This window comes from Haliaeetus leucocephalus, unplaced genomic scaffold (genome assembly GCF_000737465.1).
Source record: "Haliaeetus leucocephalus isolate CR32 unplaced genomic scaffold, Haliaeetus_leucocephalus-4.0 Scaffold161, whole genome shotgun sequence".
Taxonomy (NCBI): Eukaryota; Metazoa; Chordata; class Aves; order Accipitriformes; family Accipitridae; genus Haliaeetus; species Haliaeetus leucocephalus.
The window spans coordinates 1,770,825-1,795,421 of NW_010972597.1; the positions used below are offsets into that span (position 1 = coordinate 1,770,825).

At 40.4% G+C, this 24,597-nt stretch overlaps 1 protein-coding gene across 1 annotated transcript in view; it reads left to right on the top strand.

The window, feature by feature from the left end:
• The window catches only part of TSPAN4 (tetraspanin 4), a 209,906-nt gene that overhangs the window by 138,803 nt on the left and 46,506 nt on the right, over positions 1 to 24,597 (top strand). The window contains exon 3 of the mRNA XM_010562567.1: positions 13,475 to 13,549. Coding sequence (XP_010560869.1) covers positions 13,475 to 13,549 — 75 coding nt within the window. The remainder of the gene's footprint in view (positions 1 to 13,474; positions 13,550 to 24,597) is intronic.

Consider the following 24,597-nt stretch of genomic DNA (forward strand, 5'->3'; position numbering starts at 1 on the left):
CAGATAGGAACTTACTTTTGGTCGAGGAAATCATAGTCACTGGTAAAAGCTAGTATTGGGCCTTTTGTGAAGGAAGGATTTTTATGTCTATTTGGTTGTTAGAGCACACATGTGTAGATACCATGTTTCCAGACACTTGCAACTTAAATAATAACCCATGTCCTAGAAGGAATTAAGATCCATAGGCAGTTCTTTATTTCACCCTCTGATTTTGTGACACTTTTTTTTTCTTTTTTTCCAATGATTTGGTACAAAGAACATATTCTTCTGCTCCTGGTTGGGATGTGCAACATGTCCAATAACCCAGTCAAAAGAGGTAGAGGATGAGCCTTGCTTGTGTAGACCTTAAGCCCTAAAAAGGCCTTAGATTTTGATATAGGGGCTTCTTCACCACATATTGCCTATACAGAAATATATTAGAAAGCGGAAAGTGCTTCAAGTGGACAAAATACTGGTTCCTCTCTGATTACCCAAAGCCAGCTGCCTTCTTATAAAGCACCAAGGTTGGGTATGTTCCATCAGATCAAGGATTAGATAAGTAAGAAGATGACTTAGATATGCCCTCTTTCCCCTTATTCCTGATTTGTGGATAAGCCTGATTTTTTGGTTTTTTTGGTAGAAAAGCTGAAACAATGATTAATGAGAAGGGGAAAGAAAACAATCATTAACAGACATATCTATGTGTTCAGCTTAATTTAAATGAGAACCTCATGTTAATAAGCAAGGAGTTCATCGCAGTTGCTGGAATGAATGAGATCAGAATTAAACCTTGATACTAGGTCAGGACTAGCTGTGGAAAGAGCTGGTACTCTATATGTATCTGAATGACTATCCAGACATCAAAAGGCTCTTATTTATGGAATAGTCCAAGGGGAAAATGAGTGCCCGTGATGTTTTGTACTGTGCTGGTGAGTTTTTTCTGAACTTCAGCCAGCTCATCTGTAAGTGAAATAGCAATGAAGAAAATGAGAAAGAAGTTAATGTGTGGGAAGAAAAGGAGAATAAAAAACCCTACTGTTTTCAATAGTGTCACTGGATCCAATCAGAGAGTTGACAGATGAAACTCCATTGGTGACAGGGAATTTATTTCAAAGCAACTAAATGGGAAAAAAATAGCCCGTGAATTACTTCATCTCAGTAATTTAATGCTACAGACTAAACAGTAGATTCTCATCCGGCTTAGCACATGAGCTTGTGTTCTTTTCACAATCTGAGTAGCAAAATCAGGGATATCGTGGCTGCAGTCACAGGAGCAAGTGATGCAAAGACCAGGAAGATACAATACACACAGCCTGAGAGCATTATACATCATGTACAACACTTCTCTGTGTACTACTGTGTTGCATATGAAAGCCCTAACTTTGCTACCTGTTCGGACTGCAAGTACTGAGCACCAAACTCCCCTAGTTTCGTTGCCTCTCCTTTATTATTAAGAATCTGCTCCTCATTGCCTTTCAGTTTTTAGCTCCTTCCGCTTGGCTGATACTGAAACTCAGGAGTGAATGGGACCTGCCTGAGTCCTCCCCTTTCTCCCTTCTTTTCTTCAGCTCTTGTAGCTGTTAATCAAAGGACCTGGGAACAGAGGAGAGAAATAATAAAACTGTTTTCCTTCCCTCCTGTTTTTAGGCTTGAGCTTAGGCTCAGTGTGTAGGAAGGGCTTACCTCATAGGGTAGTATTTATTTTTCTAATATAGACTGATGCAATACCACTAGTGCCTGATATGCTTTGAATCACAGAATATCTCAAGTTGGAAGAGACCCATAAGGATCATTGAGTCCAACTCCCTGCTTCTCGTGGGACTGCCTAAAACCAGACCGTATGACTAAAAGCATCATCCAGACGCTCCTTGAACTCAGACAGGCTTGGTGCTGTGACCGCTTTCCTGGGGAGCCTGTTCCAGTGATCGACCACCCTCTCAGTGAAGAACCTTTTCCTAATGTCCCTGTTCCTTTTTGTATTGCCAAGATGCTGCTTTATGGCAGTCAAACAGTGTGACAGCGCTGTGCAGAAGTCAGTGGAGCTATACTAATTTATGTCAGTTGAAGGCTTAATCTGTTTGTCTAAATGGCTATCAACTTTTCCAAGTTCCTAACTCCTGGTTGATTAATCTATTATTAGTTGTTAGCTGTGTATTAGCAACATCAGCTTCTCTGACAGTCTATGCAGGCTCAAGAAGATCCTCTGTCACTTATAAAGCCTCCCTCACCCCATCTTTTGTCTCAACATTCAACCAACTCTCACATGCCCAAGTTTCCTGAAAAGAAACCTGGCTCTGAGCCATTTCAAAAGGGGACCCAGAAACCAAGCCTCATCTTGCCCTACTACTGTCTGTAAGGACTTGAGGTGGGTCTCAGTTACTTCACTGCACATCAAATTACCAGGACAATTAAGTAATACAATGAACCTCACAGTGGAACAGCGGAGCATCAGACTACATGGTGGTCAGGAAAACATTTAGAAGGAACCCTTTTTTCTGTCAGAGCTTGCAGTCTCTGGGCAGATGTGTTCATTGTCTGATCTGTAAGACTGACCTCTGCTGATTTTGATGGGCTTTTCCTCCAGACCTAGGGTCACCTGCAAGATCTGGTACGAAACCGAATTAGTCCCATTTTGAAAGTAAAGGACAGGTAACCTGTGTGCTCCTTGCCAGCTCAGACAGTCATGTCTCTTTTGAGCATAACATTTGATAATTTTTTTTCCTAACAATAAAATTATCTCCTCAGATAAAAGGCCATAGGCTTACCAAAGCAGCATGTGTGCTTATATTCCCAATCATTCATTTGCTATTTTAGCCACCTTAACACTGCTTCTTAAATTAAAGAGCAACACTGGCTTTTTTCTTTAAGGGTTAGAATTACCTGAACCTCAGAAAAATCTAACTCTGGAAGTAAAGAAATGGAGGCTAGTTTGTGTAATCAGTGATGCCTACACAAGGTGTAGCCATCGCTGATTTGATGCTATAAACGTTTCAGTTCCCCAGTAGGAGAATATTACCAGCTAAAAGGCAGAATTAGATAAACCAAATTGACTTGCTGCTCATTTTTTAAGCTACTGCAAGACTGACCCATGTGCATCTGATGCAGCAGCCTCTGTGTAGCACATTTGGGAACAGAAAACTGGGGAGAAAACCAGCGGTAGAATTTAAATATAGACAAAATACACTATCTTGTCCTTTTTTCCTCTTCTTGACCATCTGCTTCTTACCGTTTCCTTCCCTTACACATGCAGTGCAGTTTCTAGATGCTATTTTGAGACTCCTAGAAATAAGAGAAATTTTCTGTTGTTATAATTAGCAGGTGAGGTCCCATTGCAAGCTTAGCTCAGGGTATGCAAATATGTGTAAATGGAGAACTGCAGAATTTCAGAGTTAATTTTTTTCCCCTTCAGCTCATCATAAGTCAGCTAAGCAGCATGGTAATGTCATTTGCCCTTATCATCTTGGGGGAGCTTCTGTCAGTTTTCCCAGCACTTGGGGTCAGCCAGATGTTTGGTGTGAACATAAGTGTGAAGCCAGCCCTGCCAACTCACTCGCTCTCCAAGCAGGGGGTGTGGGGACTGCTCACTGCTGCTCTCCTCCTCTCGGGGCACCGAGCTGTCCGATCGCATTTCATGCTGGAGCTCCAGATGACGAGAAATATGCTGGGGATGATAGATTCAGGGGAGAAGCTCTATTTACACAGGTGATGTTAAAGTCTTGAGTAAAAGGTGTAAGTTTAGACACTAATTAACTTTGTATGTCTTTGCCATAGATGGATGTCGTGGTTTAACCCCAAGCCAGAGCCTTTTAGTTGTATTTGCTATTTCCATTAGCTATGTTAGATGGACTCAAGCAACTGCTTTGTTATTAATGGAGTGGCGCAGGGACTTTTAAGAGCTAGTCTAATGTTTTAGTTCTTCTTCAGCCACATTGTACTTCACAAGCAGGATGAGTTTCTGTCTTGACTAGGATAAAGATTGGCACCAGATAATGTCACACCTTTGCATTACGTTTGCAGAAGAGATGAAGCAGCCCTTAAAGAGAGTCAAAGGCCAGCACGACCTTTATCTGTGCTTAGGAAAAATAATCTGTGATCTGTTAAATGGGCCTATACCCACCTACTGTTGTGATGTTGAGAGTGATACCTGGCTAATATTTGATGACACTTCATTGATTTTAAGTCAGGTTTTGGAGAAGATGGAAAATGACTGGAAACGCCGCAAAATGCCGGTGACACATAGTATGGTGTCGTGGTTTAACCCCAGCCAGCAACTAAGCACCACGCAGCCGCTCACTCACTCCCCCCCCAAGTGGGATGGGGGAGAAAATCGGGAAAAGAAGTAAAACTTGTGGGTTGAGATAAGAATGGTTTAATAGAACAGAAAAGAAGAAACTAATAATGATAATGATAACACTAATAAAATGACAGCAGTAATAATAAAAGGATTGGAATGTACAAATGATGCGCAGGGCAATTGCTCACCACCCCCCGACCGACACCCAGCTAGTCCCCAAGCGGTGATTTCCCTGCCCCCACTCCCCCCAGTTTATATACTGGGCATGATGTCACATGGTATGGAATACACCGTTGGCCAGTTTGGGTCAGGTGCCCTGGGTGTGTCCTGTGCCAACTTCTTGTGCCCCTCCAGCTTTCTCGCTGGCTGGGCATGAGAAGCTGAAAAATCCTTGACTTTAGTCTAAACACTACTTAGCAACAACTGACAACATCAGTGTTATCAACATTTTTCTCATACTGAACTCAAACCATAGTACTGTACCAGCTACTAGGAAGACAGTTAACTCTATCCCAGCTGAAACCAGGACATATGGGAATGTCAAGTCTCTCAACTCTCACTTACTAATGCAGAATGATTCCAACTGAAAGCAGTAATGAGACTAAAATGAAACACTGTTAATGTGTTAAAACTGCATATGTTGTATATCTTCCCAGAAATAATTACTGCAGATTTCTTTGAGCGTTATTGATCAGCAGGAGTTTTTGCACATTCATAAAAAATATAGTCCAAACATAAACAGAGCTGTACCATATATCCAGCAGGCATAAAGCATGCACGACTTTGTCACAATCACAATGAATTAACTATTAAGGCTTTTCGAGAATAATAGCTGATGAACCAAATTTAGATACATGCCATTTTCATAATGGAGTTTCTGTTCATAAGTTTGCTCGTATACATTACTGCCTTTTTACAGTTTATGAGCAAACTTATCACTTTTATGCTGGGGAAAAAGAAAAGATCAGGAGGCTAAAGAGATTTACTTCCAAGGAAGTATTAAAAGAGCTAAATAGGCACAGCATGGCAGAGAGAGGGCTCAGATGGGACGTAAGTCTACAAATATTCGAGGAGTCTAAATACTGTGGGCAGAAAGGAAGCATGCACGGTGCTGCAAAGGGTGGTAAGTAGGAGCAATGGTATGGAACTAATAAAAGGAGGAATTCAAACCAAGCGTCAGCAAAACCTTTTGGTACTGAGATGTAGAATCAGAATCCACTGTGATGGAAATTGGTGGAAGCAAGCTGCCTTTTCCCTTTTGTTGTGAAGTTCACGTGGTAGATCAATTTATTGACTGTAATTCCAGTTACTGTTACTGTCTGGGCACTGTCCTGTCATTTCTCATTCGTTGCTCTGTCTCTTTCTGTGCAAGTCTTCCAGGCTGCAGAAGAAGTCATTTCTAAGATGCAAGTACAATTCCCATTGCACTTTTTCTTCTGTTCTCCTCTCCTTACTCAGTTCCTTGGAAAAGAAAATCAAAGAAAATTTTAAAATACTAAGTGAGCCTTTCATAATGTTCCTACTCCCTATGCATATGTCAGATCAAAACGCCTTTGGGGAATTATGTTAAACTTCTTGTGAGAACCAGTGATACATTAAACACTTTTGCTTTCAAAAGTGGAAGAAAGTTTCATTTTTTTTACCTTTTTTGAATGCTGATAAAATCTGTACCATATCAGTTTTTATTCTGTGGAAGTCATGCACCAGTATGTAATAAAAAAGCTATTCTGGGAAACCTTTTAAAATGCTTGGGGATGATCTTCATATTGCTGTGCTTAGAAAGCCAGGGCCAACATTGGCAAGCATTGGTAGCTGAAAGCAGGTACAGGACCCCTATAAAGAGTGGGTGGTTCTCCAGTAGCTGGAGTTCTGTTTTCCAGTACCTCAGCAGGAATTCTTGCATTGATTTTGACTTTTCATAGGTGGCTTGATTTTTTCCAAAGTGTGGAATCTGCAGTAAATTTGGCAATAGTTTATAGCATTCAGGACCTCTGACAGCATTACCCCTTTTGGTACTTGACTTTATGCATGTAAGTTTGTTGATGCGTCTGTTTTAATTTGGTTAGGCATGGGCATGCTGCACTTCTGCAGGGAAGATAGAAGATTTTGACAATGCTAACCGTAGTAATGAGGCATCTGCACTCAGTCTAGTAGATATTATTTCAATATAAATAATATAATTGATGATAAGAGAACAGGAAAATTACAAAGCATATTAAATTCAAGGAAAATTCTTCATTTTCAGGCAGCTTGGTAAAGTGTGGCTGCTATAAAATCCATTAAGTTCTTTTGACTTTAGTGGAGCTCTGTGAATGTGTAGGTAAAGGTTTGACTTCATTTATTCAAAAAAGAGAGATACTGTTTACACCTTCAGTATTAAAGATAAGATGCTATCCCTGTAGAGAAGGTTATGTGCAGAATGTGATGCGATTTTTTTGATAGTATTTCTGTTCATATCAAATTACAATCTAAAAATCAATTAAAAAAAATTCTTTTTGGCAGATAGTTTAGGCCTAAAGCACAGTAACACAATCTGATAATCCTCCTTTAACTGAAAAATAAAGGACCTTCTCTTATTGATCAGAACAAGCAGAGATCTTTCAAATGTGTGGAGAGCCTGCACTTTAATATGTGCCTTTGTCTTAGATCAGAATAAAAAGATAAATGTAATAATTGGCTAGTTTTGGGCCATACCAAGCCCCACATGCCCTTACATTTCTTGACACTGAGAAAGAATAAGATAAGGCTACATTTGGAGTGCTTAGCCCAATTTGGGGCTCCCCAGTAGAAGAGACACGTACACACCAGAGGGGAAGGAGTCTGATGGAGGGCCACCGTGATGATTATGGGGCACATGATGCGCAAGGACAGACTGAGAGAACTGGGTTTGTTCTGTCTTAAGAAATTAAAACAAGGAGGATTTATTCATATCTTCAACTACCTTATGGTACAGTCTAAAGGAAATACAGCTTTTGGAAGGATTCACAGGGATCGGCCAAGAGGTAATAGGCAGAAGTTACAACAAGGGAAATTCCAATTAGAGATATGGAATATTTTCGTTATCATGAAGATAGTCAAATATTGGGAAAGGTGTCCAGTGAGGCTATGGACAGCTGTCTGTCTTCATCCTTGGAGATGCTCAGAAGGTGACTGGGCACAGCTCTGCACAGCTTCATCTAGTTGACTGTGCTTTTAGCAAGGGGTTGGACCAGATAATCCCCAGAGGTCGTTGCCAACCTATATGTTTCTGTGATTCTAAGAGACTCTGTCTTCTAGCAGTCAGAGCAGGACTGGTCTTGAAAATGAAAGTTATATATGTACATATTAGGACTAGGCAGACAAATTAAAATCCCTCCCAGGCTATGAAGTTAGAGTTCTCTTTGAAGACCAACAATTTTAATTTTAGCCCAACGAATTATCTGTAATTTCTTCTACCTGAGGTGCTTATTAATTAGGAAGTGAAATGTAACACTGAAATTAAAGCTGATCAGTGAGGACTTGGTAATCCAGCCTAACTAAAAGGCAGAATGCTTGACTGTATCAAACTTGCAGTTGATGTTACAGAGGAAAGATTGCCTGTAAATCTTTGGGGTTTTTGGTTGGTTGGTTTTTTTCCCCTCTTCATCCTGGGAGCTGCTGCAGACCAAGAGCTTGCTGGAGCACTTTCACAGGAGCAACCTGCCTGCTCATGTGTTTCACTTCATATTGTCTCCGTCAGAAAAGCAGCTAACTGTCCCTCTTGCAGATAGATTAACAGTGTAGGCACTACGTGATGGAACACAGCACAGGCTGACTGTTGAAGTTATTTGTCCAGTTTCTCAGGTAGGTTATGCTAATTTGTAGGCTGTTTGGTCTAAACAAATTATTTGCTAAGCGATGAACTTTAAAACTAGTTTGGAATGTGTCACTGGCTGGCTCTTGGGTCTTCCTACTACTTTCTTGCTGTTTGTTGAAGACGATTTGAATAATACTTTGCAAGAAACTTCTGTCTCCTGTCATTAGCTAAGTTGAGAAGAGGGTCTGCCACACTGAGATCTGACTATCTCCTTCTGAGACAGACTCCCATAAAACTAAAAGCATTACTTCAGGGATCAGTCTAAACACAGCATTCTTGATTTTGCCATCAGTTATATCACGTTTTGACTCATAGCAAAATATTAGGAGACTAAAAAGATGATCACAGATTGGTTTTCATTGTACTTGGTCATTTTTGTCTTTGGGAGACTGTGAGAAGGTCAGCTATTTCTGACACGGAGAGACGGGCAATTTGAGCAACATCATAGAATGATGGAAAAGATTTGGGAAGGAGAGGCAGTGGGGAAGCAAAAGACCCAATCCTGTGTATTAGTGTGTGATGTTCAGTCATCATGCAGAGAGGCAAGTGTCTATAACATCTGAAAAAACAGAGGATCTTATTTGTTTGGGAAGAAAATATAATTAACTTGTTGCTCTGTGCCTTTGTGAGCTGTGATGGAGACATGCTTTAGATGATGTACATAGGGAGCAGTTCTTGATTCTCCCATGGATATTAACAGGCTGGATGAAAGGAATCATAACTAGTGGGTCAAAAGCCTAGCATGGCTCCAATGGGGACGGAGTTGTAAGTTGGGGCCTCTTCTTCTCTAATACATTTTTCTCTCTCTGACGTCAGGAGGGCGATGCATAGCTGTGAGGTAGGCTTGATAGCAATTGCATACTTCCTTTTCTATACTCCTTTAATGGGAACCTGTGGGAAAGTCATGGCTTTGTAGAATATGAAGGCAACTGCTGAGAAACGGGCCTTAGTTTTCTTAAGGGTTGGAAATCAGCAGTGGTCGCTAGACAGAAAGGTGTCACCTTACCTCCCTTTTCATTAAAATTTCTGTGGGGTTATTTCAGGTGTAATTTATTAAAAGCTGTGCAGTGGGTACATCTCCAGTGAACCTCTACTAGGTTGCATCCCACTATTTAACAAGTAGTGTAGTAAAGCATCTCTCTGTACAAGGCCAGATTTATCTTTTGTTTTTATGGAGTTTTACATGAATGCTTTGCTTTGGGATTGTTGTTTCTCCATGCATAAATCTTTATTATGCCAACAGCCTGCAGCCCCAGTGAACCAAAGCAAAACACATTTATATTCTTCTCTGTATTTATCACCACAGTGAGAGAACTCATTTGAAAAGAAGCTGTGACAGTTTCCAGCAGGTGTGGTGGGGGTTAAGAGGCTGTGAGCCTTTAGTGGGCTTATGTTTCTCCCTTTTAAATTTGAATGGGATATGCCAAGCTGATTCTGGCCCCAGATTGGGCATCATTCCCTTTGGGATGATACTGAGAATAGAACTGAAAGTGAACTTTTGTTGGAAGATGCTATGGGAATAGAGAAGCAGGTTGTGCATGCATCCATGCATGCACTTTAGTCTGGTGGATTAGAAGATGTGCTGAAGTGTGCAGGCTATGCTTTGCAGCCAGCTCAGTCTGAAGCCTCGATTTTTACTTTCTGATGTGTTGGTTTGGGTTCAGGTAGGGTTCTTCTTTAGAGGTGGGATGATAAACGTGCTGACATGTAAGTGCTTGTAGCTTTTACCAGGTGGTGAATTTGAACCCTCCACCTTGAGGTTGACCTCACGTGATTTACCTTTACAATAAAAGATATAGTGCATGGCTCTACTGTCTGCACACAGTGGGATTACTAATACGTATTAGTTATCTGTAATAGACTAAAAAGTGTACTTTTTGTCAATGAACGCAAATAGTAAGAAAGATAAAACTAGAGATTTTATTTAAAAACAAAAATATTTTTCTGTGGAGAAAAAGCATAATCCTACTTATCTAAGTTTTGACTTTTTTGAACAGTGTACATTAATTTTGGTTCACTGTATGACTTCCTAAATCTGCAGTGCATGAAACCAAATTCCCACCAGTAATAGCTTGGAGGAACCCCTTAGCCTGTGTAGGGAAAGGCTTAGACATGGTACATAACCATCACTGAGAGGACTTTTATTCTGAGATGTCCTACATTTTGAGTGCTTGACTTCACAGTTTTAGAATCTTTTACAATGGCAACATCATACCTATTTCTCTAGTGTGAACTGAAAAAGGCAGGATCGCAACCATGGTCTCGCCAGGAGGTCCACCCCACAGCCTTGTGCTGCTGGACACAGTGGCACAGCTGGCAACAGCAGCTGCCTGCTCCAGTCCTAAGATGGGGAGGTTTAGCAGAGCTGTATGACTTGGTGTTGCAGGGGAAAACACTCTTGAGTCATGAAATTTCACTTAATTTATTGCCAGTTAAGATAAACTTTTAATTACTGATTCTGGTATTGAGAAATAATGGCAATTACACACTTGACAAAACAGCTCAACTTCCCTCCAGACGCCTTTCCTCCCCCCTTGCCAGCCTCCAGTTCATGCCCTGCACATTATACTCAGTCGTGGGGTTCTGTGCGGGGTGCTTTCCTTTTTCTGCCACTCTTTGTTTCTTGCTCTTTTTTTCCCACAGCTCCAGCAGGGGGTCCTCCACAGGCCGCCATCCTCTCAAACATCCTCTCAAAGGCATAGCTCCTCTTAGTTATCCATGTGCGCAGGCATCCCCTGCCACTGCACAGGCCTTGCGTTTTTCTCTGGTGCCTCCTGCCCTGATCGGCTACTGCCAGTAGGTCCAGTTTCTCTAAAACTGGTAGGCAGATCATATCCTAAGCCAAACCATTCCCCATCTGTTGTTCTTCCTCAGGTTCGCCTTTTTCCTGCAAAGTCATTCCCTGGCTTCATTTGTACTGTCTCAGTGCTGGTGAGTGCAGAGAAGGGAGGAAAATCTTTCCTGAGAGCACAGGAAAAACAGATCCCCGAATTTTACTCCAGTTCCTGGCCGTTCCAGGTCATGTCCTCTGAAGCAGGACTGGAAGCCGTTGGCTCTGAGGGATGTCAGGAAGGCATTTGCGGACATGTGTGAGCACCACAGGAGCGGGGAAGGTGCTCTGTGGGATGGTTTGTGAGTTTTCTGGTCATGCATGAGCTGTGGGAAGGATGTGAGTGGGCTTTTAGTGGTTGCAGTTTTTGAAGGTTTTAGCTGCTGAGTCCTCTCATCTTTACTGGATGTGTGAAATGCAGTTTTTTGAAGGCTAATAACTTTCCCACAAAAATCCACTCATAGTTGGGTAAGACAAAAGGCACGTGCCTGAAATGGAGCTGCACTTTGTTTCAGGTCCCTGCTCTAAACACTGGAGTGTGAGAGGACTTCAAATTAAGCCACCTGAGCAGAATAACATACTTCGCCCTGCTTCATTCTTAGAAGTAACTCAAGTGCTGTTTTTGAAGTTCTTCCAAAAGCTTTTATCCTTTAGACAGAAACAAGCTCAGAATATATAAGCATAGACAATAAAGGTTTGGCAAAATTATAAGCTGATGAAATTGGGGTCCTGTGGTAGGAAATGCTGATCACTGTTTACAATGGGTACAAGTCCTTCCCTTGTTCTAGAAATTGCCTAATGTAATCCAGACTATGCCAGTGAATTTCACAGGGAGACAGTGGTGTTCGCATGCACATTTTAGAAAAGCCATGCTTTATGGATGAGCAAAAAAGTACCCCACAGCCAAATAAAATATAGCAAAGTGTCTGTGCCTCTTTGCAAAGAGTGATACACTTTGTCCTGTTTCAATTAATGCTATGCAGCAGGCTAGAATTGTAAACGTAAAAAATAAGCAAGCTGCACCAAGGCTGGTTTGCAAAGCCATACAGAAGGTCAGCATTGGATGGTAATGATATGGAAATCAGCTTGGATCACAAGCGTGAATGAGTTCTGTGATTCAAAACTGGGCAGTAATAGGATCTAGTATTAGGGTCAGGCAGGTGTGAAGATACTAATGATGAAGATTTAAAAGTAAACTTTAATTTAAGACTTGCAGGGCAAAATGCAATGAGTTCTGTAGACAGTGTAATTGTACTAGTGGAGAAAGGTATTTTCCCCTTCTTGACCTTTGTCCTCCATTCAATCATGGAAATCCATAGGTTCAAAGATTTGGTTTTGACTTACCAGGCAGTGAAGAAGCTCTGATAAGGCTTTGTAGCTATTAAACTGTCATAGGTTTGCAGCCTTGTCATTGAAGCTAAAGAGATGGTAACTGGTTTTTTCACTTGGGGATGGGATTTCAATTAAGTTAGTGTTGCTCAGTATTAGAATTCCAGCCTTGCAGGTTGCTAAGTGTATGGAGTTTGTGTTATAGGGAGCAGGACCTTTGCCTGAGCCTAAAAAGTTTCCAAAATTACTCTCTCTTCTTTACCCATCTTTGCAAAACTCAGTTTCATTTAATGCTCTGATAGCGCTTGTTCTAAAGTCCATGCAACCCCTGTGTTGATGCTGGTGCAGATCTGTGTTGCAGACCCATCCAGCATCTCAACAAAAAGCAGGAGATACGGTTTTTCAGAAGTATTTGGCATTGCCAACAGTTCCTCTCACTGAAGTCGATCAGAGCTGAGGGCTTTAGAGAATCTACCTGAAACCCCTGTGTTAAAAGTTTTTTATCCACTCCTTTGAGCTTTGCCCACTGGGCTTTAGACAGTTCCGTGGCTTATGAGGAGAAAAAGAGATGGACTGACTTTGTTTTGATGTCTTCAGTACAAATCAGCCCCTTCCAGTTGAAACCCATGGGTGATTTTTGTAGCTACCCGAAACTGCTCATAAAGCTAACTTGGTAGACAAGATTTTTGGTGTGCTTTCGCTTCTCCCACAATTCCCCTTGAAAGGAGCTATGACTTTATGGTTTATGGACCAGGCTACCTTCTGTTGCAATGGGAAGTCTAAGCTGTGGATTTCGCTGGTATCTTGTTAATTGAAAAGATCTAATGGGGGAAAAAAATAAAGAAAACCTAGCCTGGGAAGAGTCCTCAAGGTTACTGTCAAATAGAGCACTGGCCTGCTGGGGAGACAGATCTTTGAGGGGTTTTATGCTGTTACTACTGAAATCAGTGATATAAATGAGCACACGTATGCCCAGATACTGTTGTGTTTCCTGATTAGTCCTCTACCTGCTTTTTCGGTTGCTGCATGTCGCATGCCTTCTGCTCTGCTGTAACACAGCAGCTTTGCATCTTGCTGCCTGTATGACTTCCACTCCCCATTCTGCATGATCTGCTGAATGTACTTATTGTGATTCCAGAAAAAGCTGAAATAGATGTTGATGGTTTTTGCTTTTTGTTTTTTCCCCTGTCCCTTCTTCTCTTGACAGTTTTTTATCATGCTGTTAATTATATTTCTGTTGGAGCTCGCTGTTGTGATTCTGTTCTTTGTCTACACCGACAAGGTAAGTCAGATTCTTCATTTTTCTTTCCCCTTCAGCAAATTTTTATGCCCCTTTTCCCTATAAATAAATCATGAAGCACTTGGCTTGGTATGCACGTCATGCTTCTGTCTTCCTTGAGACACCCCTCTCAGAAGGAGCTCTCTCAGAATGCATAAACAGCCTTGCAGGGCTGGGCTCACTTGCTTGCTCATGTGTACAACTCAAGGTCACAGATATTGCCAAGTGCATCTGCCATTTAAAGAAAAATCAGACACCAAAAACCCTCACAAAAAAGCAAAGAAGCCAATGATCCTTACTAGGAACATGTAGGAAGAGACACCCATCAGAATGAATAGTATTTTTAAAAAATGTTTACAATTTAAGAACCACATTAATGTTGTTACAAAGGAGGTGTCCTTAGCACAGGCAAAGGCACACAATCTGTTATCTTTCTAAGTTGCTCCTTGCAGCATATGTGTGCTTAGAATCTAGTAGAAAGCCAAGGTAAATGTGTAAAGCTTTAATAAACAAAGCTTTTGGGTTTGGTTTCAAATTTTACTTATGTTTTACCTTTGTTCCTGTGCTCCCTTGGTATTTCTGTTGTAAGAGCATGATTGCCTATTTGAATTACCTTTATCCTTAAAATAATTTCTCTAAAAAAAAATCTTACATGAATAAACCCCCCAAAAGGGCATAATTGTGCATAACCTGCCTATTCAATAAAAATTGTCAGATAAAGTCTCTTACAACTGACGACTAAGGGAGCTTGAAAATCACAGGGTAAGTGACAAAATTTTGCCGTGAATTAACAGTCATCAGGTAAATGACCAATAAACAGCTTCCTCTGGAATGGAAAGACAAAATAGGAAAACATAAATTCAAATTAAAAATAACTACACAAAATGTCAAAATAAAATGAAGATTAACAGCAGCCCTAGTTATATTCAGTATGGTTAGCAATAACCTGGATGAGGAGTGGATAAGATGTCAACATTACTTTCTAGAAAGGCTCCAAATTTAATTAATGAACACTGTGAGTGATTGTCAGGTGCACTTCTGAAGGACTGAAAAGAGCTAGGTTGCTGGATGGCATGCTGTAGCTGGAACATGGAATTAACTTGCAAGGTAATTAAAGCAGAAGGGGCAATTTAAAATTACTTGTATGCATTATTGGATTCTGAATTACTTGTAACCTCTTGGGAGAAAGATCTACACGTCATACATGACAGCTTACTACAGGCATCTACTTAATATGCAGTGGGCCTCCAAAACCTAAATACAATACTTGGCTATATTTAGGAAGGGAACCAGTTAGAAAATATTATCATGTCATTGTATAAATTGACGGACTCACTTCACTGAATTTAATGTTGAGTTTTGGTTACAGAAATTATTAGAAGCACTAGAAAGGTGGGAGAGAACAGTCATGAAGAGGGGTTATGGAAACTACCCTGATTCAGTTTGGGAAGGGAAAGAGATCTTCTGCTTAAGAGATCTTAAGAAGAGAAATGATAGCAGTTTCTAAAATACTGATATACTAAAGACCTGTCCTGAACACACAAGAAATACTTGAAAATATTAAGGAGTAGGTTTAAAAGAAATGTTTCTTATGCTCCACATCATCATCTTGTAGAATTCCCTGTTGTTGGCTGCTGCTGAGACTGATAGTTCGATAAATGTGTGGGTATGGAGGGAAGAAGAAAACCAAAGAAACGTTTTTATTCATAAAACAATCAGCACTGTTATATTGACAAGTGTGTCACAGAATGTTGGTCCTCGCTTTTCAGAGGTAAAAACAGTGGAAAAGTGTCAGGAGGGATTTCCTCCGTCCTTCAGCCTGTTGGTTTGCAGTGTTTTTTATTTGTTCTTAGTACAGAGATCAGGAAATTTAACTTTCCTCTGAGTACTGTAGGTTGATGCAGGAGGTACACTACAGTTGCCTGTAAGATTAAAACGGAGTATAAAATAGGGGCTCCAGTTCAAGTGCAGTTAGCTACTGAGTTAAGAAATTGTTGTAGTCTGTGTATTGTGACTGATCAAATTTGAAGCTCTTAATGTTCCTGTATGACTTTAAATCCATAGTCTTATACTAAGGAAATCAGTAGTTTGTGTTACAATTACAGTCCCGCCTACAGAATAAATAAAACAGCAGCAGCCTAAACCTAGTATTTTCATACAGCATGCTTAGAATTTGTGTACTGGCTTTCCTGATGTGTAGGACAGTATTGCCACGTGTACTGGTATGGGGAAGTAGCTAACCCAGACAAGTCCACCACAGTCATTCAGTTAATGCAGTTCCTTGGAAAATCAATGAAGGAACAATCTACACTAACACTTGCACATCACAAGAAAGTAATGTTAATTTTGTGTGCAAGAGCAGGAAAGGACTCTGAAGATTAAGACTTTGGGGGCTCTTGTATCATCCATATATATATACACATATAAAATCAGAAGTTTTTTCAAGTACCTGGTAGCTTTCTATTAATTAGGAGTGCATGTACATGTAAAATTCTTCCCAGGATAAACTGGGGAGGGGCAATTGTTATTTTCTCTTTCTGGCTTGAGAAGAGGTTGAATAATGGATTCCCCTGCAGTTTTCACTTACTCCTACTTTGTCAAGTGGAAGGACTTTGGAGTGGATACTTTGTCCCTGGCTACAAAGTTTAATCAATACTCTCCTCTTCCCCTGAAGCAGGACCGTGTTATTACCCTATTCAGGTGGAGAGGCAGGAGCTGAGAGAATTGCCCAAGACTCTGCAGGCAGCTGGGGCCAGTTCTACGTTTAGTTTTGGCTGACGGCAAGGGATGTGAGAGACTGAGCTGTGCAGATGGCAGGGCTGGGTATTGCAGCTGACTTAATAGCACTTGCCCAGTGAATGATGTCCTTTTTGTTCCTTCTGCTGTAGAATAGGCACAGTAGCAGGCTGGTGCTTGCACTGCAGTATCAGCCACAGGGTGGGTGTGCATCCAGGGGAGTGTGGACACAGCACTCACGAGCTGTGAAGTAGTTTCTGTATCCTTTGCTGGGACTGTTGCTTTAGTAGCGTGTTAGTTACTAAAAAGCATCAAGACAAAAGGTCTTTACAGCCATTCACAGATAGGTTTTTGGCACAGTGCTTTTATTCTTTTGCTGTGGAAGAGTGTGCAGCTGTGGAGGTGGACAGGACAGGCTGCTGGGACTCAAGGCAGCCTAGACTGACCTGTTATCATTCATCAGCTTGGGAGAAGCCCCAAAATTGCCTCTGCCTCTCATTCTAGTGACTTGGCAGCAGCCTCTCTGAGCTTTTAAGCAGCCAACTTGCTCCTGTGCCCTAAAATGTCATCTTCCCATGATGGAGAAACGTTTGTCTTGATCTCATGAGGTAAATGCTGCCCTGGACTTTACAATTCTTTCCCTGAAATGCCTATGTAGTCTGATATTGTAAAGCAAGAGGGGCTTAGAGAAAGCTCAGGAATACATAGTATGGGAAGGAAAAGGGGTAATGCCTTGCTTTTTGGAGCTGGATTGTGGATCTCTTTGGCAGGGCCTGAGCTCACACCTTGTTCACTATTCCTCCAACTGTCCTGTCTGGTTACATTGCAAAATATGAATCCTCTGAGTGCTGCAGAAGTGAAATGTGGGCTGTGTGGGAATAGGATAAGGAAATGCATTCCTATGGGATAGTTGTCAGGAAAGAGATATAGCACTTTTATTTTGTCCTGGCTGTTCACAGAACAGCAGTGACTGGTTTGTAGGCTGTCTTCAGCTCCAAGTGGGTACCCGAGGGACTTGGGAGCTCCTCTTGGTGTTTGTGCATGTCTGTATGCAAGTTCCCAAACTGTAGCTTTTTATGTTTTTGAGGGCAGAAATATCAGCCCAAGAGATGTGGGTATTGAATGGAGTTTGTGTGATTATGAGAATTAAGGCAGGTTGTTACCACTCTGAGAGCACTCTTTTTTCAGGCTAAATTTGTGCCCCCATTTGAAGTAGTCCAAACTCCAGTGACACTGCTAGAGTCATGTGAATGGTTATATGAATGGCCACCCATCTATAGCTTTTGAACAGTCTCTTTAATATATTTTATTTTGATTCCATTAATACAGAGCAGCATTTGACATTTTTATAAGTTGATCATTTCTATGTGAGGCTCTATATGTATTTGTAAGAGATCCATGGGGTACTGATAGGGTTAACCATAATTTTATTATGATTAAGAGAAAGCAGCAGAGCCGTATCCTGTCAGAGGCTGGATACTCCTTATATTTCTCAACACCAGATTGGACCCTGTTAGAATATAAATTACGCTAATAAAATGCATAGTCTTGTACCAGTTCTAACTTGTATAATCCTTCTGGTTTTAGCATCTGTATTTATTTTTACTGTGATGATTCTCCTGGAGGCACAGAAAAGAAAGTCCATATTTACTTTTTTGCAGCTGTAATACATGATTTTTTTTCAGTAGGTTTGTTTGTTCAGATGTCTGCATTTTTTCTGATTTGTGGGCAGAGCTATGGTGCCGCCATTTAATGCCCACAAATGGAAGAACATTACTAAACAACCATAATGTGCTTTTTTTTTCTTTTCTTTTTGAAATGTCAAACTGAATAACATAAGCCAGTTTAAGGAACAAAAGCACTGAAGGATCACTGACTATGATATTTGATTATGGGAGCAGTTACTGCTATTGGCAACTCAAAGTTAAGACCGGAATTTTCAATAATGATTAGGCCATTAACTCACTTGGGGTCCCTGTGAAAATTACAGCCTAAATTCCTTGCCTGCTTAGCTGTGTTGAAAATGGCCCACAGAATGATAGAGGATTGAAAAATAATGGCTACTTCTGTTTTTCATGAGATGTGTGAAAATGTTCTTGTTTTCCGTGTCGCAGTAAATTGTAATGAGTTCCTCCATAGCATTTACTGCTAGCTTATAAAAAATATGGTTTGTAGATTGATGCATTTCTTGCTTAGTTTCTCAAAACATTTTACAAATTATTGTAATTCCTGATTGATATTTTGCCTGGTCCCATACAGGTTAGAGACAGCAGACTGAAATGTAGTGGGTATGATTTTAAGTATAGCTCAGTCCTCACAACCTCTTTCACATTTGGCTTTAAAGACAAAGTGGAAAAACTGAATCTCTTCCACCTTCTGCACTCATGAGCAGTTGCTCACAGAAATTATCTGATGCTGCTGAGCCACTGGCCAATGTGAGGAAGGTGTTCACAATCAAACTGAAGAAATTATTCATACAGAAAATTTAGTTCAAACCTACTGCAGAAACTTTTGTTCTGATTGAGCTTCAGTCCAGAGAGCTTAAAAGTTTTCCATGTTTGTCTTCGATAGAGCTTCAGGGGAGCAGGATGTCTGCTCAGGTAACAAAATGTCTCATGTTCCCAGTCAGCCTAGCACGCAGGGCTGTCCAGGGCGCACCCACAGAAGTTGTTAATCTTTTTGAAAATGGAGAAATGGCGGCTAAAGTGAAGGGGCAAGATCATCCAAATTGTGTGTGGTTTACACATGGTCTTAAGGTATTGGAAAACAACAGGCCTTGGAAAATCCTGCAGAACTGGCAGGGTGGTCACTCTGCACCACTCTTCAGTTAGATGGCCTGCCTTTTCTACCAGTGTTTCTTCAGCAGCATTTGACTTTACCTACACCATCCCGTTGTCATACATTTTAAAACTTCTTACTGTTGAAACTTTTGAGTAGTGGTAGAAATATTGGGTCCCTGTATCCTCCTTTGCCACAGTGAACATAGCGGTTCCTGCTGCTGTGCAAGGCTGGGAGAATTTCAGAACAATATCTCTGTGGGTAGTATCTATGTTTGTCGGCATGCAGAAGGCTCTCAAGAGGACAAGGCCATTTTTAACTCTCCGTGGTATTTCTACGGGGATATGCTGCATTAACTTAACATGCTTTAGAGCGTGCAAGTCCTGGTATGTGTATTCAATGGTTTCTGAGCAGCCTGTGTGTTAATGCTTTATTTTTCAGTTAGAGTTCCATTTGTTTGGTTTTTTTTTTAAAAGAGCTCCCCACACATTGAGCAGTTCCTGGCACATAGCATGTCTCTGGCAGTGTTCTGGAGTTAGGGTTTTGTGTAAGTGCTGACATAGCTAAAAGCTATTTCTCAGATAAACAGGAGTAGCATTGCAGGCGGATGTGGAGGAAGCTATAGATTGTCTCCTGGATTGTGATGCACTGCAATTATTGCTCTGTGAGACTGATGCGTTAGCCCTGGTCAAGTATTATACTTCTCTAATGCAAAATAATGTTTTATAAATGGTGATATAAAATGAGAAAAGACAAAAGTGTCTCTGTGGTTTATTTTACTTGGTAATAAGCTTAATTTTAACTAGTTTATTAGCATTTCAGTACTAGTGTCACACAAGAGGGAGTTGCAGAAATTTCATCAAAAGAATTTAATTATAACCAATCCATTTTGGCTTCTTTTCAGCAAAGCATTCAGGCATAGGTTTAAATCTGTCCCTATTCAGCAGGTAACTCAAGTGCATGCTTAAATCCATGTGACTGACTTAATCATATACTGAAGTCTTGTCAAAGTTGATATGCTACTTTTGTGTCTTTCCTTTAAAAGAAATATTGCTAGGGAAATGCTAACGACAGTGAAAAATTCTGGAGATTGTAAAGATGCATCACATCTTTCAGTCCATAGGGAATTTAGTGAAAAATAATGAATGTTTGCTTTAAAGCATTATTGGTTATCTTTTTCTATTTGTTCTGAACAGCTTTCCATTTAGTATCTTGAACTCCAACACATCACTTTAACCTTTCATTAGGCAGGAGGAGGTGAGGGGGATGGAATTTATTTGCCTGTGTGGCTGAAAAAAGGAAACACACCAAAGGAAATCCCGATAGTTTCACTAATTCATTTGTCAAAGGAGGATTTCATTGAAAGTGCACCTCCAAAATGCTATTAACAGGCTTATTGAAGGATAGCACAGTATTGATGAAAAGAATTAAGTGCATGCTCAGAAATAGGTGTTATTTAGGAACGATAACTGCAGATGAAATGCATTAGGGGTCCCCACTGGGAACTCCTGATCAATGGTTGATCAAGGCCTAACTGATTCCTTGAATAAAGTGTTAGCAAGGGAATGGGTGCAGGGAAAGAAAAATCAAACTTTCCTAAATTAAGCTCCAAGCCTAACACAGATACTCTTTCTAAAGATTAGATAATGCAGTAGCCTGTCAGTTCGTTATGCCGCATATCTTCCTGTTTTGGCTGAGATCAGAAACGAAGATGAATGTAGGTGTCTCATCCTAGTCAGCATGGATTTTTGTTCATCTTGCAATGAGTACAATATTTTTCATATCATCCTGCTGCACAGTTTGGCGTAGTGCTTTTTCTCAGGAGAAATCCAGTTCTAACCTCCAACCTGGCTGACTGGGACATTAATTCCCAGATCTCTATAGATTAATCGAACACAGCTGCCGCTGCCATTATGCCTGGCTTAAAGCCAGCCAGGTCTATTTTTTATTTCCTGACATCACTAAATTCATCTGGGGATCTCCTGATAAATATTTGGCAATGTATCAGTTAGCCTACAACAGAAAGAGGTGTATCTGGGCTTCCTTCTTACTGGTTTGTAATCCCTAATTAAAGGTTAACTCAATCTCAGGAGCATGTCAGAGTATATCTTTGTTGTGGGAGCACTTTTACAGTGATTTTTTTCCCATGCCCGTGTCTCAAGTTTCAGGTTTCGTAGAAGACGAATATAAGTGGTGCAGGTCTTCAGCCAGCCTCTCCAAAGGAAAACTCTGGAATACAGTAATGGTGGTTATTACTCACCACATTAACAAGTGGTGAGTAAGTAGTTCAGTTCTGTTTTTGCTGACTGGGAGAAGTGATGCTGAAGGCTAAATCCTGAAGGTGCAGTGTCTCCTGGGAATTACTTAGTGCTCTCGTGTCTGAATGAATGTAATGGGACCTTACTCTTCCAGAGGACAATTTTTTACATGACTCATCTGCGGTCAAATAAGAAGCTATTTCAACATCTAGGTGGATCAGGACCTGGATGCATGCATGTATTCAGTGCTGATAGAACTCAAGTGGAGGGCACTGGTTTACATACACCTGATCAACACTAGTTTTAGCTGGTGACTGACCCCCAGTTTTGCATCTTTTCTAACTGCTGGTACACATTTTATACAATTTTATTTGAAAAAGGGAAGAATAGCAGAAAGAGAAAAGAATGTTTTAGAAAGGTGATAAATAATTAAGGCAGCTTTAGACATTTAAATATAGGCAACATCAAATGCAGAGGAATGACTGAGGTAGTATATTGAAACAGACAGCACATTTTTTATTCATTCTATGAACATTTTTGATGTGTCACAATGTATTTCAGACAACATTAGAAAATGACAGTAAACTAAATGTTTAACATCTTTTACATATACAAAAAGAGAAGGGAAGATGACTTTTTGTGTTACCAGACTGTAAGAAGGCCAACAGCATACAGTCATTGTTCTGGATTTGTCAGCTGCAACTGAAGAATAACATGGTGGGTAGACCACTTTATTAGGTATAATTTGCAGCTGAAGTTCTTTCAACTCCTTCCTTTTATTTAACTCAACAAGGGTATACACAGAATGACTCTTAGTTGAAATGAGGAAAGACAGATTGCTGATCAGCAGCTCTAAACCATTACTAGTTCTGGGTTCTCTTAGGGTGGAGTGTGTTGACTTTAAGGCCACAAATCATGTTCATGCTTTATATTACCCAAACTCTATGACACATACAAGGCATCCACTGTATAGCTTAACTTCTCATTGGAGATATTGCTGCACTGCAAGACAGTGTTGTCTTGCCGGCTGATAATTGTGGGTTGAATCCTTGCTGTGAAGTTTAGGTGTAGGAAGGAGGTACAGCAAGTGTTCTAGACACCAGCCATTGTATCTTTTGAAATATATTCCCAAACTTACAAAACCAACATAATCAATGGGGATTATCAATCAATGGTAATCAATACCTGCTTGCTGTTTTACTGTCTGTGCCAGTAAAACAGCAACAAGGTATATCTGTAATCATCTTGAATACAGACTAATTATCTGTTATCATCTTTAGTATGGACTAATTATCTTTAATCATTTGGAATCTTGGACTCCCTGAATCTTTTTCCAGATGAGCACTAAAATCAGTGGTTGACTTGACAATAGGAAATGACAGAGCTGGAAGAAAGAGAAGTAGATTTTGTGTAAAGGGATATATCTTAACAGGAAGCAGAGAGAGAACTTTATTTTACAGTTTCTGAGTGCACACATTTCCTGCTTGATGCTTTCAGTGCCTCTGATAGTTTGGAGGATGGTAGTATAACACAATTTCGCCAGTGTCCTGGCATTAGTAATGAATGAGGCACATACAAAGATTGTTTTAACCATGGCACAATCTTAATTCACTTTGTTGTACTGCAGTTATTTCGCGTACTCTCTTCGATGCCTTTAAATTGCAGGGGAGGCATCCTTGAGAACAGAGAATTCTCATATAGGTTCAGCTTTTTCTTGTTGAAACCCATTCGTCTACTTACATTCCCCTGCCTGCTACTAATTGTCTTTCGTACAATTTCTTAATGATTTTTTTCTGTGATAGATTGTTGAATTATTATACAATATATGTTTTGATTTTCTTGCTTGCTCCATTTTGCACTTTACTGCCATAAGCCAAGGATGATGTTTCTCTGCCAGACGTTTTTGCCACCTGCACCTTGCCACTCTGAACCACAGGAAAGCAGAACAATACATGTCATCATCTTCAGCTGTGCTGATGTTGCCTCTGTTGACAAAGTCCTAACCTCAGCATTTAGGAAACCTTTTCAGAGGTCACCTTGAAGGGCATATTGAAGTGCAAACTGAATGGCATGTTAAAAATTGGTAAATTATGTAAATGAAACAAAATTGAAAAGATGCAAAAGACCATTTGAAGGTATTTAAGAAAACAACTAAAAAGTCTTTCTCGAGAATAATGAAAGTGGAAAGTCATGAAGCGCATAAGAGAAAAAGATTTTGATTCAAAACCAGATGTTTGTTAGATTTATCGCACAAGACATTTAGTTTTTCTTCAGGACCAAAGGAGTTGCAATAAGGTTTGAATTAATCAGAATTGTTGAAGGGATATTTAAAAGCTGTGAAGAGAATCAACATTACTCTCTATAGAACACGCACACACAGGTAAACATCCTGCAGATTTCTTTCAGGTCCACCTTTTTCTCGATGAATAGGGAATGCATTGTAGTTGGCAGAAAAGCAGCTGAATATATTCAAACAAACAAAAGCAATGGTGTTTTCAAGGTCAGGTAGCTTGGGAAAAAAAGGCATTTATTTTCTTTTGGGGACTCTGAAGAAAGCAGGTGGAGAATGTGTTGCATACCTTGAAGTGTGTTGAGATCAGACTAGTATTTAAGTAAATGTCAGTGGAGTGCCCTTGCTGCTACCACCACCGCTGGTGGCTATTCAGTGGCCAGGAGTGGCTTCCCAGGCTTCCTGTGGCTGGGTGTTCTTGATGGAAACCTGGTTTGTGCTGTCTTTGACACTGATTTATGTACAAATGGCAGAGGCAACTTATTCATAATGACTGTTGTTATTGCAGAAGAGCATTGAGCAATGAGGATTGCTTTTCCGATTGCCTATCGTAAGTTTTCTCTCCTTCAACTCTATTCATGTAAGTGTCAGTTTTCATGTAAGAGCATCAGTGAGAGATGATTAGATGAGTAAAACTAGGGCACTGGAATGGCGCTCTGCTGCTGGATAGCACAGTTTTGCGACGTCCATTTTAAACCATTTAGGGGTTTAGTTACATGATACAGTATCAGGTGTCAGGACAGAATGAATACACAAGTTACCACATTTTATATGGTAAAATCCTGGCCCCAGTGAAGTCAGTGGGAGCTGCCTGTTGTCTTCCACGGAGCCAAGCCATTATCCTTAATTTTAGAATTTTTGAAATCTCTTTTCCATTTCGCCACACAGTGATCCAAATAACACTCACTTGAGTGTGTGAGATGGTGTATTACGGTGGTATAGGAGATTCCACTACATGGCAGCTGCAATAATCAGGGGTTCTGTTCTCT